The sequence below is a fragment of the Nomascus leucogenys genome, chromosome 2, assembly GCF_006542625.1.
Source record: "Nomascus leucogenys isolate Asia chromosome 2, Asia_NLE_v1, whole genome shotgun sequence".
Lineage (NCBI taxonomy): Eukaryota > Metazoa > Chordata > Mammalia > Primates > Hylobatidae > Nomascus > Nomascus leucogenys.
The window spans coordinates 118,669,306-118,685,934 of NC_044382.1; the positions used below are offsets into that span (position 1 = coordinate 118,669,306).

The 16,629-nt window shown below is 37.2% G+C and overlaps 1 protein-coding gene across 1 annotated transcript in view; it reads right to left on the reverse strand.

Moving 5' to 3' along the window:
* TMEM232 (transmembrane protein 232) overlaps window positions 1–1,505 on the reverse strand; it is a gene marked incomplete at its 5' end in the record, with an annotated part of 254,920 nt that extends 253,415 nt beyond the window's left edge. The window contains one exon of the mRNA XM_030822062.1: window positions 1,378–1,505. Coding sequence (XP_030677922.1) covers window positions 1,378–1,505 — 128 coding nt within the window. The remainder of the gene's footprint in view (window positions 1–1,377) is intronic.
* Window positions 1,506–16,629: the final 15,124 nt, after the last annotated feature.

The window sequence follows — 16,629 nt, forward strand, 5'->3', positions numbered from 1 at the left end:
AGGTGTGCCCATCATTTGAGGCCAGGAGTTCAAGACCAGCCTGGGCAACAAAGCATGACCCCATCTCCACAAAAAAAAAAAAAAAAAATTAAAAATTAGCCAGGCATACTGGCATGTGCCCATGATGCCAGCTGCTCAGGAGGCTGAGACAGGAGGATCACTGGAGCCCAGGATTATAGTAAGCTATAGGTTATAGCAAGGTTATAATAAGTTATAATCAGGCCACTGCACTCCAGCCTAGGTGACCCTGTCTCTAAAAATAAATAAATTAACAAATAAAAAAGCTGAGAACTTTTGGAGCAAAGAAAACAATTGCACTTTGTTAAATCCAGGGCTTTTGAAATTTGTTTAAATGAGGAATCTGACCTGCTCCTTTTTAGCACAGTATCTATTACTATTTGGTAGGCTGAAAAAGATTATACTCCATTCTTGGTGAACTGTGGTATCCATAATACACATTTAATATAATCAGTTTAATCATTGTATACATAATTTCTGTTTCAATTTTTTTCTTATAAACATTTCGATTGTATTCTACTCTTCAGATACATTTAATTGACTTGATCATTCTATTATAAAGCATTTGCTATTTTCAATTTTTAAATGCAATTAAAACTACTCTGAACATTTTTATACGACTTATTTTTCCTCTGTTTACCTATATACTATTAGTAACAGAATTACCTAGTGATGGTTTGTATATTTAGGTCCTTTTGCTTTTTATTTGTAGCATCCTTGACCATTTAGATGCACTGACTAGATTTACTTATTTTTTCAGCATATTGTGTTTATATGAATAATAGCAAAACCATTCAGTTTTTAAATGATATATTTTGAATTTTATTTTCTTCTCTGTAGGATTCTAGGTAGATAACAACTTCTCCTGCCACTTTTTTTACAATATGGATCACTGTGGTATTGGGACAAGGATACCACAGAAAACAACTAGAAAAAGTACATTATTTGTGACTGTAATTGTTCTCGCACTCATTGTAGAAACTTTATCCCAAGGAAATAATCTGAAATATTTCAAAATAGAAAAACATTCTATTTTGGCTAAATTTGAAATAGCAAAGATCTTAGAACTAAATAAAATGCTTCATGATACAGGAGTTATCAAATATTTTCTCATGCAATCTATGCATTATTACAACAAATTAAGAAAACATGAGTATAGATAATTATTTCAAACAAAAAGTGTAGAATTCAAAATTTTAGAAAGCATATAATTACAATAAACAAAGCTATTAAGCAAACAGTAAACTTTAAAATTTTAATCTTTGGTTAGAGAACTATGGGTTAATTTTTTTCACAGTTTTCTTTATTTTCTAAATTCTCTACAATACATATGGATCCTACAATTATTTTCTAGCTTACCTTGATTTATGACCCCTTTCTCCACTTAAATGTTGAAAATTTAATTTCCAGAGCTCTTCATGATAAGGGGAAGATATGCCTCCACATGTATTAATCATAGGTGATTTGTTAACAGGCATATTCACAAATCATAAATTCTAAAAGGAATATTAAATGTATGTTAGCATACAAATGCACTCATAGTGTCAAACAACATGTGATACAAATTCATTATTTTTGGAAAAGAATAGCAAGAACTAAAGTTAGGCTTAAGAGTAATTCTATATTAAGGAAGAATTTAAATAAATAAGTAAACTATAAGGATATGGAAATAAGTACAAAAAGTTACTATTATAAGTATATATATCTAGTCTTTATTATGCTTTAGCAGTTTTATCAGCAAAACCATTGAAACAGCAGCATGGCATGGTAGCTAAGAGGATAGGCTATACAACCAGACTAAGTGCTTTGTGCCTCAGTTTCCTCACCTGTAAAATGAGAATGGTATTTCCTCATAGAGTTCCTGTGAGAAATAAATAGTTCAATATATGTAAATTGCTTAGAATGAGACTACTATATAGGAAACTTTACGTAATCACTTGTGATCATATCACTGTTGTCTGTTCTTTAAAGTTTCTTGTAAATTCGTTCTCATGTCTCCTGTCTTTTCCTCATTTAGATAGATAGTGCTTTCTCTGCTTGTTTTTATGCCCAGAATTTTTTTTCCTTTTGATTCATATCTGAGTATATTCTATGAGTGTATGACCAAAACTAAGACATCCTATTTGTCTTTAGTGGAGTTTTAGTCAGCAAAATGAAGTAATGAAACGGGTAGTCATATCTACACTGCATTATTTTGTCTTTCATTTTTTAAATAGCTAAATTTAAAAATTGATAATTAGATTAGTCAAAGCTTTGGTAGGAAATGCAGGGCACACTCAAATAGGGTATCTGAATGAAAGAATTCTTTCCAAAGACATGGGCAGAGCTATAACACAAGATGGTTGTATTCTCAGGGACTAGAAAGAACAAAATAAATTGTTATCACTCTTAGGGCTGAAGAGGAATATAGACCAAGACAGAATAGCTATTAAGGAGTTGTGCTTAATAAAAAGCTTAGGCCTTTAAGTGAGAAATGCAGCCAACCTGAGCTTGCCCTCTAAGAGGGAGCCTGGAGGATAGAAACTCCAATCTAACTCTCCTTGCATGCTCCACTCCAGTCATCTGCCTGTGCTACTCATTTGTCAAACCAAACTAGAAGCCAGAAAGTACAGGGGCAAAGTGAAGAAGAATGGAAAGCAGATCTGAGTGGCAATGGGAAAATATCCAGCAAAATATGGATCATAGACACAAAATGTCATTGTCTATTGCTATTGATATATAGCAAGCTCTCCAGGAATTGAACTCAGCTCTGCACCAAGCGGACCTAATAGACATCTACAGAACTCTCCACCCCAAATCAACAGAATATACATTCTTCTCAGCACCACATCGCACTTATTCCAAAATTGACCACATAGTTGGAAGTAAAGCACTCCTCAGCAAGTGTAAGAGAACAGAAATTATAACAAACTGTCTCTCAGACCACAGTGCAATCAAACTAGAACTCAGGATTAAGAAACTCACTCAAAACCGCTCTACTACATGGAAACTGAACAACCTGCTCCTGAATGATTACTGGCTACATAAGGAAATGAAGACAGAAATAAAGATGTTCTTTAAAATCAATGAGAACAAAGACACAACATACCAGAATCTCTGGGACACATTTAAAGCAGTGTGTAGAGGGAAATCTATAGCACTAAATGCCCACAAGAGAAAGCAGGAAAGATCTAAAATTGACACCCTAACATCACAATTAAAAGAACTAGAGAAGCAAGAGCAAACACATTCAAAAGCTAGCAGAAGGCAAGAAATAACTAAGATCAGAGCAGAACTGAAGGAGATAGAGACACAAAAAGCCCTTCAAAAAACCTATGAATCCAGGAGTTGGCTTTTTGAAAAGATCAACAAAATTGATAGACCACTAGCAAGACTAATAAAGAAGAAAAGAGAGAAGAATCAAATAGATGCAATAAAAAATGATAAAGGGGATATCACCACCAATCCCACAGAAATACAAACTACCATTAGAGAATACTATAAACACCTCTACGAAATTAAACTAGAAAATCTAGAAGAAATAGATAAATTCCTGGACACATACACCCTCCCAAGACTAAAGCAGGAAGAAGTTGAATCCCTGAATAGACCAATAACAGGCTCTGAAATTGAGGCAATAATTAATAGCTTACCAACCAAAAAAAAGGCCAGGAACAGACGGACTCACAGCCGAATTCTACCAGAGGTACAAGGAAGAACTGGTACCATTCCTTTTGAAACTATTCCAATCAATAGAAAAAGATGGAATCCTCCCTAACTCATTTTATGAGGCCAGCATCATCCTGATACCAAAGCCTCGCAGAGACACAACCAAAAAAGAGAATTTTAGACCAATATCCTTGATGAACATCAATACAAAAATCCTCAATAAAATACTGGCAAACCGATTCCAGCAGCACATCAAAAAACTTATCCACCATGATCAAGTGGGCTTCATGCCTGGGATGCAAGGCTGGTTCAACATACACAAATCAATAAACGTAATCCAGCATATAAACAGAACCAAAGACAAAAACCACATAATTGTCTCAATAGATGCAGAAAAGGCCTTTGACAAAATTCAACAACCTTCATGCTAAAAACTCTAAATAAATTAGGTATTGATGGGATGTATCTCAAAATAATAAGAGCTATGTATGACAAACCCACAGCCAATATCATACTGAATGGGCAAAAACTGGAAGCATTCCCTTTGAAAACTGGCACAAGACAGGGATGCCCTCTCTCACCACTCCTATTCAACATAGTGTTGGAAGTTCTGGCCACAGCAATCAGGGAGAAGAAAGAAATAAAGGGCATTGAATTAGGAAAAGAGGAAGTCAAATTGTCCCTGTTTGCAGATGACATGATTGTATATTTAGAAAACCCCATTGTCTCAGCCCAAAATCTCCTTAAGCTGATAAGCAACTTCAGCAAAGTCTCAGGATACAAAATCAATGTGCAAAAATCACAAGCATTCTTATACACCAATAACAGACAAACAGAGAGCCAAATAATGAGTGAACACCCATTCACAATTGCTTCAAGGAGAATAAAATACCTAGAAATCCAACTTACAAGGGATGTGAAGCACCTCTTCAATGAGAACTACAAACCACAGCTCAATGAAAAAAAAGAGGACACAAACAAATGGAAGAACATTCCATTCTCACGGATAGGAAGAATCAGTATCGTGAAAATGGCCACACTGCCCAAGGTAATTTATAGATTCAATGCTTCTAATAATCGACATTCATCAGAATGTAAAACAAACGGGATTTTTTTTACGTCAGCAGCTGTGCTGAGCTATATACAGGAGTGCCACATCCAGACTGGGTCTAACTTTAATGTGAAACAAATGTTATTCCCAAGCAGGATTAATTATTTTCAGGCATTTATTTTTCTTTAACAGCTAACATCACTGGGCATTTCTACCTTAAAATGCACTCAGGAAAATAACAAATTCATATTACCAATAAAAATGCATCACAAGGTACAGCTAAGCACATGTAGCCTAAAAGAACAATACTCAATAAGTAGGAATGTGCAAAGGTGATAATTTGATAAATCTAGTAATAAATGTTGGAAATTTGACAAGTGCTTATTGTGAATTATAAAAAATTATGAAGGTAAGATGTTTAGCTAAATTAGGAAAAGAAAACATCTTCAAAAGAAGACCAAAAGAAACTCATGAGGCTATAAAAGCAAACCCATGAAAGACTTCATGAATAAAACACCAAAAGCTATGAACAGACACTTCTCAAAAGAAGACATATATGAGGCCAACAAACACATGATAAAAACCTCATCATCACTGGTCATTAGAGAAATGCAAACCAAAGCCAAAATGAGATACCATCTCACACCAGTTAGAATGGCGATCATTAAAAAGTCTGGAAACAAAAGATGCTGGAGAGGATGTGTAGAAATAGAAATGCTTTTACATGTTGGTGGGAGTGTAAATTAGTTCAACCATTGTGGAAGACAGTGTGGCGATTCCTCAAGGACCTAGAACCAGAAATGCCATTTGACCCAGCAATCCCATTACTGGATATATACCCAAAGGATTATAAATCATTCTACTATAAAGACACATGCACAGGTATGTTTATTGCAGCAATATTCACAATAGCAAAGACTTGGAACCAACCCAAATGCTCACAATGATAGATTGGATAAACAAAATGTGACGCATATACACCATGGAATACTATGCAGACATAAAAAGGATGAGTTCATGTCCTTTGCAGGGACATGGATGAAACTGGAAACCATCATTCTCAGCAAACTAACACAGGAACAGAACCAAACACCGCATGTTCTCACTCCTAAGTGGGAGTTGAACACTGAGAACACATGGATACAAGGAGGGGAACATCACATACCAGGGTCAGTCAGGGGATGGGGGGCCAGAGGAGGGATAGCATTAAGAGAAATACCTAATGTAGATGATGGGTTGATGGGTGCAGCAAACCACCATGGCATGTATATACCTATGTAACAAACTTGCATGTTCTGCACATGTATCCCAAAACTTAAAATATAATTTAAAAAAGCCCACTATTCACAAAATATTGCATATATCAGAAATATCTAGAAATATAAATTTGAGTTAGACATACTCTTAGATAAATTAGTTCAAAGCATTTAATGCCAAATGGATGGAAAAGAAAAAAATACAGGCCATCCAGAAAGAAAAAAAGAAATTGAAGGGAAATTGAAGGCTAAAACTGGTTTTAGTGTACATTATGTTAGGCAAATTGACCTCAAGCTTTTGGCTATTTCTTGAGATATTTCACAGAGTTGGCTGTAATTAGTCATATTTTTTGAGTTTCCAGAAGTTAGAGACTATTTTAAACATTATCTTTTAATCACTGAACTTATTGTCCAAAGATTCCTCACATCTGCTGCTAATAGTGGTAGATATTTGCACTTTCTTCTCAACATGCAAGTTCCACAATGCCCTGTTAAAAAAACTTCTCCACTGGGACGGGATAAAAACATCAAAAATGTAAGTTTCTAAATGCTTACTCTAAATTTCTGGCTTATTTTAGCAGTACTGGTAAAAGTGTTTAACCAACACAAGTTTGTAAACCACTATTTAAGTAGTGTTGTGATATACAAGAGAGACAATTTGTGCCCTCTAATATATTTTATTACTTAGGATTGCTTTTGACTAAGAGTAATTGGAAAAAATAGCTAAACAACTTCAAATTTCCAAAAAGAAAAAAAAATTAATGCCTCCAGAAATATTTAGCATAGAGATGTTGGAATTAAATCCCCAATGAAGTAAATAAACAAATAAACAAAAATGTTCAAAATAATCCTCCCTCCCTCCAAAAATAAAAATAGAGAATCTGAAAATGTCATCAACTTTCAGAAAAATATTAGTTCTTTTCTAAAGATATTCTTCATCAAATTCCCAGTAGATCCCAAAGCTTGGAGCTATCAACAAAAGAATTTAGTATTATTATTTTTATTGTTATTATTATTATTGCATGTACAATAGGGCCACATTGCATTGTGCATTATTTTAAGATTCATTTTCCAGGGATCTAGAACTAGAAACACCATTTGACTCAGCCATCCCATTATTGGATATATATCCAAAGGATTACAAATCATGCTGCTATAAAGACACATGCACACGTATGTTTATTGTGGCACTATTCACAATAGCAAAGACTTGGAACCAACCCAAATGTCCAACAATGATAGATTGGATTAAGAAGATGTGGCACATATACACCATGGAATACTATGCAGCCATAAAAAATGATGAGTTCATGTCCTTTATAGGGACACAGATGAAGCTGGAAACCATCATTCTCAGCAAACTATCACAAGGACAAAAAACCAAACACCACATGTCCTCACTCATAGGTGGGAATTGAACAATGAGAACACATGGACACAGGAAGGGGAACATCACACACCGGGGCCTCTTGTGGTGTGGGGGGAGCGGGGAGGGATAGCATTAGGAGATATACCTAATGTTAAATGACGAGTTAATGGGTGCAGCAAACCAACATGGCACATGTATACCTATGTAACAAACCTGCACATTGTGCACATGTACCCTAAAACTTAAAGTATAATTAAAAAAAAAAGATAGAGTTAAATAGAATAAATGCTTTAGAAGGTCACATAAGGTCGACTGGAAAATTCTTTGTAATTTTTTAAACATCTACTAGGAAAAACTGATGTAAAACAATTTTTCCACTGGCATGGAGCAATTCAATTCACCTAGTAGAACCCAGCAGATCCCAGCCTGTGTGTGGATTATCAGATAGAAGGTGGGCTGCTCTTTGATTTGGCTCACTGTTGATTGCACTGGGCTGGCCTGGATCATGGGATTCTGAAGTTTTCGTGGATAGAAGCAGTGAAGATGTCGTAACAAATGAAGAAAAGCATACGCCTATCAGTTAACACCCTTCTTTCTTCCCAAAGTGAAACAGTATGGCCATATGAATGGGGTTTTATTATTAACCCTTTAATTCAGATTGTGTACTTTTTGCCACTTTATACATTTTACTTTTGCTTTTTGTGATTTAGTGATAAAGCAATGATTGATATAAAGGCCTAATTAACTCCTTACGCTGAAACTTGTTAAGATCAAAATAAAGAGGTAATATGAAAAAAAAAAAAGCAGTCTGAGGAAAAAAAAAAGACTCGTTTCTGAACTCGAACACAAACTACAAAATATGTCAGAAAATGTAAGCATTTAATTTTTACATGTTATTTTGCAATTATTCTAATTTACATCAAGTCTGTTTTTTAACCCACTTTTAACATAATTAGCTAAACTAGCAAAGTAAAAATTCGTCATTTTATTCTAATTTACTGATGACAAAATAAACTTTACTAGACCTTTCTTGGTCAAGAAAAAACAATAATCAAGAAGTAGGAATGTGCAAAGGAATTAATTTGATAAATGTAGTAATAAATGTAAATTTGACAAGTATTTACTGTGAATCATATAAAATTATGAAGGTAAAAATGTTTAATTTGCATGAATGTGAAAAAAGTAATGAAGCAAATAATGATGATGTTATTCCAAAGAAATAAGAAACCAAGAATTTCTACTAGTCTTTTACATATTGAGTTTGATTTTGTGAGGTGCTAAAACCAAAGTATGTTATTTCTGAATATGTATGTCTAATGAAGCAATAAACATCACCTTTTAAATGCCATTTATGTAAACCATAAAGAAGTTCAAACTAAAAAATATTTGAAAGTATAACAAGAACCTGAAAAGTATTAATATTTCATCTGTTGGCTGTAGCTAACAGCACTTTGTATTGCTAAGACTAAAAAAATATAGTTAATTGACAAACAAGAGTCACAGACTACGTCAGAGATTTCCAATGAATCTTTGCCATGTATTCGGCACTGGTCGACCACATCGTGCAATGTACTCAGCACTGGTTGACAATATGGAGACAAACTTAGACAACAAATAAATCTAGTAAACTATTTTTCATTGCAACTTGAGAAATGAACGGACATTGCAAACTTCAGCAATTGCTTTACCACAAGTGCAATTTGGACATATTAGTGACATAAAGGTAGAACTGTTGGATTAGCACCATTATTTACAAGTATAATTAGCTCTGAATGGAATAAAACTAGAAAAGCTTGCATTTGTTATTATTTTATTTATTTATTTATTTATTTATTTATTTATTTATTTATTTTGAGACAGAGTCTTCCTCTGTCACCCAGGCTGGATGGAGTGTATTGGTGCAATCTCAGCTCACTGCATCCTCCACCTCACAGGGTCAAGTAATTCTCTGCCTCAGCCTCCTGGGTAGCTGGGATTACAGGCTAGTTCTTTTATTTTTAGTAGAGACGGGGTTTCACTCTGTTGGTCAGGCTGGTCTTGAACTCCTGACCGCAAGTGATCTGCCTGCCTCAGCCTCCCAAAGTGCTGGGATTACAGGCATGAGCCACCGTGCCTGGCCTTAAAAATTCTTACAAGTAAGCTTTGTGTAGGACTGCTGCAAATGGTAGGTAATCGCTTGGAGTAGTTATTCAAATGGAGGAGTTTACACCAGAAACCTAGAAGCTGGGGAATACTGACTCCAGCCAAATAACGACAACGACGAAATTAAAACAAAAGAAAAACAGGGACTTCATTTCTACAACTGCATGGAGCTGTATTCTGCAACCATCTGGATGATCTTAGAAGTACATTCTTTACCAGAGCCTCCAGGTAACAGACTAGCTCATCTGGCACCTTTTCTCCACCCCCAGCATTATTGAGCAAATGTTAGTGACAAATAAGAATTGTATATATTTATGTTGTATAATGTGATGTTTTCATACATGCATACATTGTGAAATGATTACTACAATCAGGCTAATTAATATCTCCATTACTTCACAGTTATCTTTTTTTGTGTGTAGTGAGAATATTTAAGGTCAACCCGCTGAGCCACTTTCAAGTATGTATTAACTATAGTCACCATGCTGTACAACAGATCTCCAGAATTTATTGATTTTAACTGAAACTTGTTACCCTTTGACCAACATGCCCCATTTCTACCTCCGACTCCTAGGTGTTGGCAACCATCATTCTACTCTGCTTCTATGAGTTTGATAGTTTTAGACTCTACATATAAGTGAAAACATGGCATATTTTTCTTTCCATGTTGGGCTTATTTCACTTAGCATAATGTCCTCCAAGTTCATCCATGTCGTCTCAAATGACAGAATTTCCTTCTTTTTAAAAGCTAAATTATATATCATTAGGTATATATACTACATTTGTGTTATGCATTCATCCATCAATGGACACTTAGATTAACTTTATATCTTGGCTATTGTGAATAGTGCTGCAATGGACATGGGAGTGCAGATATCTCTTTGACATGCTGATTTCATTTCCATTGAATACATATCCAGTAGTGGGACTGTTGGTTCCTATGGTAGTTCTATTTTCAATTTTTTGTTTAAGGAACTTCTACATTGGCTTTACTAATTTACATTGACACCAGTAGTGTAAAGGGTTGCCTTTTCTTCTTTTTTTTTTTTTTTTTTTTTTTTTTTCAGACAGGGTCTCACTCTGTCACCCAGGCTAGAGTCCACTGGCCACAATCTTGGGGCTCACTGCAACCTGCAACTTCCGCCTCCTGGGCTTAAGTGATCCTCCCGCTGTGGCCTCTCAAGTAACTAGGACTACAGGTGTTAGCCACCACACCCATCTAATGTTTGTATGTACGTATGTATTTATTTATTTAGTAAAGACGGGTTTTCACCATGTTGCCCAGGCTGATCGCAAACTCCTGAGCTCAAGAGATCCACTCACTGCAGCCTCCAAAAGTGCTAGGATTATGGGAGTAAGCCACCACGCCGGACCCTTCATCTTTTTTTTTTTTTTTTTTTTTTTTTTAAATATACGGAGTTTCACTCTGTTGCCCAGGCTGGAGTGCAGTGGAGCAATTTTGGCTCACCACAACCTCTACCTCCCGGGGTCAAGCGATTCTCCTGCCTCAGCTTCCCAAGTAGCTGGGATTACAGGCTCCTGCCACCATGCCGGGCTAATATTTTGTATTTTTTAGTAGAGATGAGGGTTCACCATGTTGGTCAGGCTGGTCTTGAACTCCTGAACTCAGGTGATCTGCCTGCCATAGCCTCCCAAAATGCTGGGATTACGCCACCACGCCCGGCCTCATCTCTTGTGTAATAGCCATTCTAACAGATATAAGGTGGTATCTCATTGTGGTCTCAATTTGCATTTCTCTGACGATTAGTGATGCAGAGCATCTTTTCATATATCTATTGTCTATTTGTGTATCTTCTTTTGAGAAATGTCTATCCAGGTTCTATGTTCATTTTTTTAATTGTCTGTTTTTTTTTTTTCTATTGAGTTGTTTGAGTCCCTTAAATATATTGGATACTAACCTTTTTTTTGGATGTGTGGTGTGCAAATATTTTTTTTCCATCTGCTATCTTAGTTTCAATTTGTGAGACACCGAGCAGAGAACCCAGCTGAATCTGCCTGGATTTGTGACCAAAAGAACTGTGAGATAGTAAATGAATGTTATTTAAACCTCTAAGTTGTTGTAATTTGTTTTGGTAGCAATAGAAAACTAAAACAAGATATCTCATAATTTAGCAATTATCATTGAAGTGGGTGATAATCTTTATATTGCAGTCTGTAAAAAGTTATCACTAAGCATCATATTATTTGATAGAATGTTTAGATTTTACTTTCTAAAGAAGATTCACACATAAGGAGTTCATGAATCCAGAATCCATTTCTTTCTTTAAAATATAATTTGTTTGGGTATAGTGTAATAGGAGAACTTACAGGAACTGACTGCTGGTAAAACGTTTGACATTAAATTTTGAAAATACAGCATAACTTTATGTTAGGAAAAAATTTAACATTCTTAAATCAATGAAATTTGAAAAAAATTTCTTCTTCGATTCCCATCATCATACTTAGGTGAGACTCATTTTTCTACTATGAATATTATTCAAACAAAATACAGAAACAGTGGAGAGATATATTAGTTCATGAAAAGAATACTATTGAAATACAATCCAAATTGGATAAAATTAAGAAGCATCAGAAAGATCACTGGTCGGGGGTGGAGCCACGATGGCCGAATAGGAACAGCTCCGGTCTCCAGCTCCCAGCCCGAGCAACACAGAAGACTGGTGATTTCTGCATTTCTGCTTGAGGTACCGGTTTCATCTCACTAGGGAGTGCCAAACAGTGGGTGCAGGACAGTCGGTGAAGCACACTGTGCGCGAGCCAAAGCAGGGCGAGGCACTGCCTCACTCGGGAAGCGCAAGGGGTCAGGGAGTTCCCTTTCCTAGTCAAAGAAAGGGGTAACAGACGGCACCTGGAAAATCGGGTCAGTCCCACCCTCATACTGCGCTTTCCCAACGGGCCTGGAAAATGGCACACTAGGAGATTGTGTCCCGCACCTGGCTCGGAGGGCCCTATGCCCACGGATTCTTGCTGATTGCTAGCACAGCAGTCTGAGATGAGGCTGCAAGGCGGCAGCGAGGCGGGGGGAGGGTCACCCGCCATTGCCCAGGCTTGCTTAGGTAAACAAAGCAGCCAGGAAGCTCGAACTGGGTGGAGCCCACCACAGCTCAAGGAGGCCTGTCTGCCTCTGTAGGCTCCACCTCTGGGGGCAGGGCACAGACAAACAAAAACTCAGCAGGATCCTCCAGAGACTTAAATGTCCCTGTCGGACTGACAGCTTTGAAGAGAGTAGTGGTTCTCCCAGCACGCAGCTGGGGATCTGAGAACGGACAGTCTGCCTCCTAAAGTGGGTCCCTCACCCCTGAGCAGCCTAACTGGGAGGCACTCCCCCAGTAGGGACAGACTGACACCTCACTCGGCCGGGTACTCCTCTGAGACAAAACTTCCAGAGGAACTATCAGGCAGCTGAATTTGTGGTCTCACGAAAATCTGCTGTTCTGCAGCTACCGCTGCTGACACCCAGGCAAACAGGGTCTGGAGTAGACCTCTAGTAAACTCCAACAGACCTGCAGCTGAGGGTCCTGTCTGGTAGAAGGAAAACTAACAAACAGAAAGGACATCCACACCAAAAACCCATCTGTACATCACCATCATCAAAGACCAAAAGTAGATGAAACCACAAAGATGGGGAAAAAACAGAGCAGAAAAACTGGAAACTCTAAAAAGCAGAGCACCTCTCCTCCTCCAAAGGAACGCAGCTCCTCACCAGCAACGGAACAAAGCTGGATGGAGGATGACTTTGACGAGGTGAGAGAACAAGGCTTCAGACTATCAAACTACTCTGAGCTACGGGAGGAAATTCAAAACAATAGCAAAGAAGTTAAAAACTTTGAAAAAAAATTAGAAGAATGGATAACTAGAATAACCAATGGAGAGAAGGGCTTAAAGGAGATGATGGAGCTGAAACCAAGCTTTGAGAACTACGTGAAGATTGCAGAAGCCTCGGTAGCAGATGCGATCAACTGGAAGAAAGGGTATCGCTGATGGAAGATGAAATGAATGAAATGAAGTGAGAAGGGAAGTCTAGAGAAAAAAGAATAAAAAGAAATGAACAAAGCCTCCAAGAAATTTGGGACTACGTGAAACGACCAAACCTACGTCTGATTGGTGTACCTGAAAATGACGGGGAGAATGGAACCAAGTTGGAAAACACTCTGCAAGATATTATCCAGGAGAACTTCCCCAATCTAGCAAGGCAGGCCAACATTCAGCTTCAGGAAATACAGAGAACGCCACAAAGATACTCCTCGAGAAGAGCAACTCCAAGACACATAATTGTCAGATTCACCAAAGTTGAAATGAAGGAAAAAATGTTAAGGGCAGCCAGAGAGAAAGGTTGGGTTACCCACAAAGGGAAGCTCATCAGACTAACAGCTGATCTCTCGGCAGAAACTCTACAAGCCAGAAGAGAGTGGGGGCCGATAATCAACATTCTTAAAGAAAAGAATTTTCAACCCAGAATTTCATATCCAGCCAAACTAAGATTCATAAGTGAAGGAGAGATAAAATACTTTACAGACAAGCAAACGGTGAGTGATTTTGTCACCACCAGGCCTGCCCTAAAAGAGCTCCTGAAGCTAAACATGGAAAGGAACAACCAGCACCAGCCATTGCAAAAACATGCCAAATTGTAAAGACCATCGAGGCTAGGAAGAAACTGCATCAACTAATGAGCAAAATAACCAACTAACATCATGATGACAGGATCAGATTCACACATAACAATATTAACGTTAAATGTAAATGGGCTAAATGCTCCAATTAAAAGACACAGGATGGCAAACTGGATAAGGAGTCAGGACCCATCAGTGTGCTGTGTTCAGGAAACCCATCTCACGTGCAGAGACACACATAGACTCAAAATAAAGGGATGGAGGAAGATCTATCAAGCAAATGGAAAACAAAAAAAGGCAGGGGTTGCAATCCTAATCTCTGATAAAATAGACTTTAAACCAACAAAGATCAAAAGAGACAAAGAAGGCCATTACATAATGGTAAAGGGATCAATTCAACAAGAAGAGCTAACTATCCTAAATATATATGCACCCAACACAGGAGCACCCAGATTCATAAAGCAAGTCCTGAGTGACCTACAAAGGGACTTAAACTCCCACACAATAATAATGGGAGATTTTAACACCCCACTGTCAACATTAGACAGATCATCGAGACAGAAAGTTAACAAGGATATCCAGGAATTGAACTCAGCTCTAAACAAAGTGGACCTAATAGACATCTACAGAACTCTCCACCCCAAATCAATAGAATATACATTTTTTTCAGCACCACACCACACCTATTCCAAAATTGACCACATAGTTGGAAGTAAAGCTCTCCTCAGCAAATGTAAAAGAACAGAAATTATAACAAACTGTCTCTCAGACCACAGTGCAATCAAACTAGAACTCAGGACTAAGAAACTCACTCAAAACCACTCAACTACATGGAAACTGAACAACCTGCTCCTGACTACTGGGTACATAAAGAAATGAAGGCAGAAACAAAGATCTTCTTTGAAACCAACGAGAACAAAGACACAACATACCAGAATCTCTGGGACACATTCAAAGCAGTGTGTAGAGGGAAATTTATAGCACTAAATGCCCACAAGAGAAAGCAGGAAAGATCTAAAATTGACACCCTAACATCACAATTAAAAGAACTAGAAAAGCAAGAGCAAACAAACACATTCAAAAGCTAGCAGAAGGCAAGAAATAACTAAAATCAGAGCAGAACTGAAGGAAATAGAGACACAAAAAACCCTTCAAAAAATTAATGAATCCAGGCGCTGGATTTTGAAATGATCAACAAAATTGATAGACCGCTAGCAAGACTAATAAAGAAGAAAAGAGAGAAGAATCAAATAGATGCAATAAAAAATGATAAAGGGGATATCACCACCGATCCCACAGAAATACAAACTATCATCAGAGAATACTACAAGCAACTCTATGCAAATAAACTAGAAAATCTAGAAGAAATGGATAAATTCCTCGACACATACACCCTCCCAAGACTAAACGAGGAAGAAGTTGAATCTCTGAATACACCAATAACAGGCTCTGAAATTGCGGCAATAATCAACGGCTTACCAACCAAAAAAAGTCCAGGACCAGATGGATTCACAGCCAAATTCTACCAGAGGTACAAGGAGGAACTGGTACCATTCCTTCTGAAATTATTCCAATGAATAGAAAAAGAGGGAATCCTCTCTAACTCATTTTATGAGGCCAGCATCATCCTGATACCAAAGCCTTGCAGAGACACAACCACAACCAAAAAAGAGAATTTTAGACCAATATCCCTGATGAACATTGATGCAAAAATCCTCAATAAAATACTGGCAAACCAAATCCAGCAGCACATCAAAAAGCTTACCCACCATGATCAAGTGGGCTTCATCCCTGGGATGCAAGGCTGGTTCAACATATGCAAATCAATAAATGTAATCCAGTATATAAACAGAACCAATGACACAAACCACATGATTATCTCAATAGATGCAGAAAAGGCCTTTGACAAAATTCAACAACCTTCATGCTAAAAACTCTAAATAAATTAGGTATTCATGGGATGTATCTCAAAATAATAAGAGCTATCTTTGACAAACCCACAGCCAATATCATACTGAATGGGCAAAAACTGGAAGCATTCCCTTTGAAAACTGGCACAAGACAGGGATGCCCTCTCTCACCACTCCTATTCAACATAGTGTTGGAAGTTCTGGCCAGGGCAATTAGGCAGGAGAAGGAAATAAAGGGTATTCAATTAGGAAAAGAGGAAGTCAAATTGTCCCTGTTTGTAGATGACATGATTGTATATCTAGAATACCACATTGTCTCAGCCCAAAATCTCCTTAAACTGATAAGCAACTTCAGCAAAGTCTCAGGATACAAAATCAATGTACAAAAATCACAAGCATTCTTATACACCAATAATAAACAGAGAGCCAAATCATGAGTGAACTCCCATTCACAATTGCTTCAAAGAGAATAAAATACCTAGGAATCCAACTTACAAGGGATGGGAAGGACCTCTTCATGGAGAACTACAAACCACTGCTCAATGAAATAAAAGAAGATACAAACAAATGGAAGAACATTCCATGCTCATGGGTTGGAAGAATC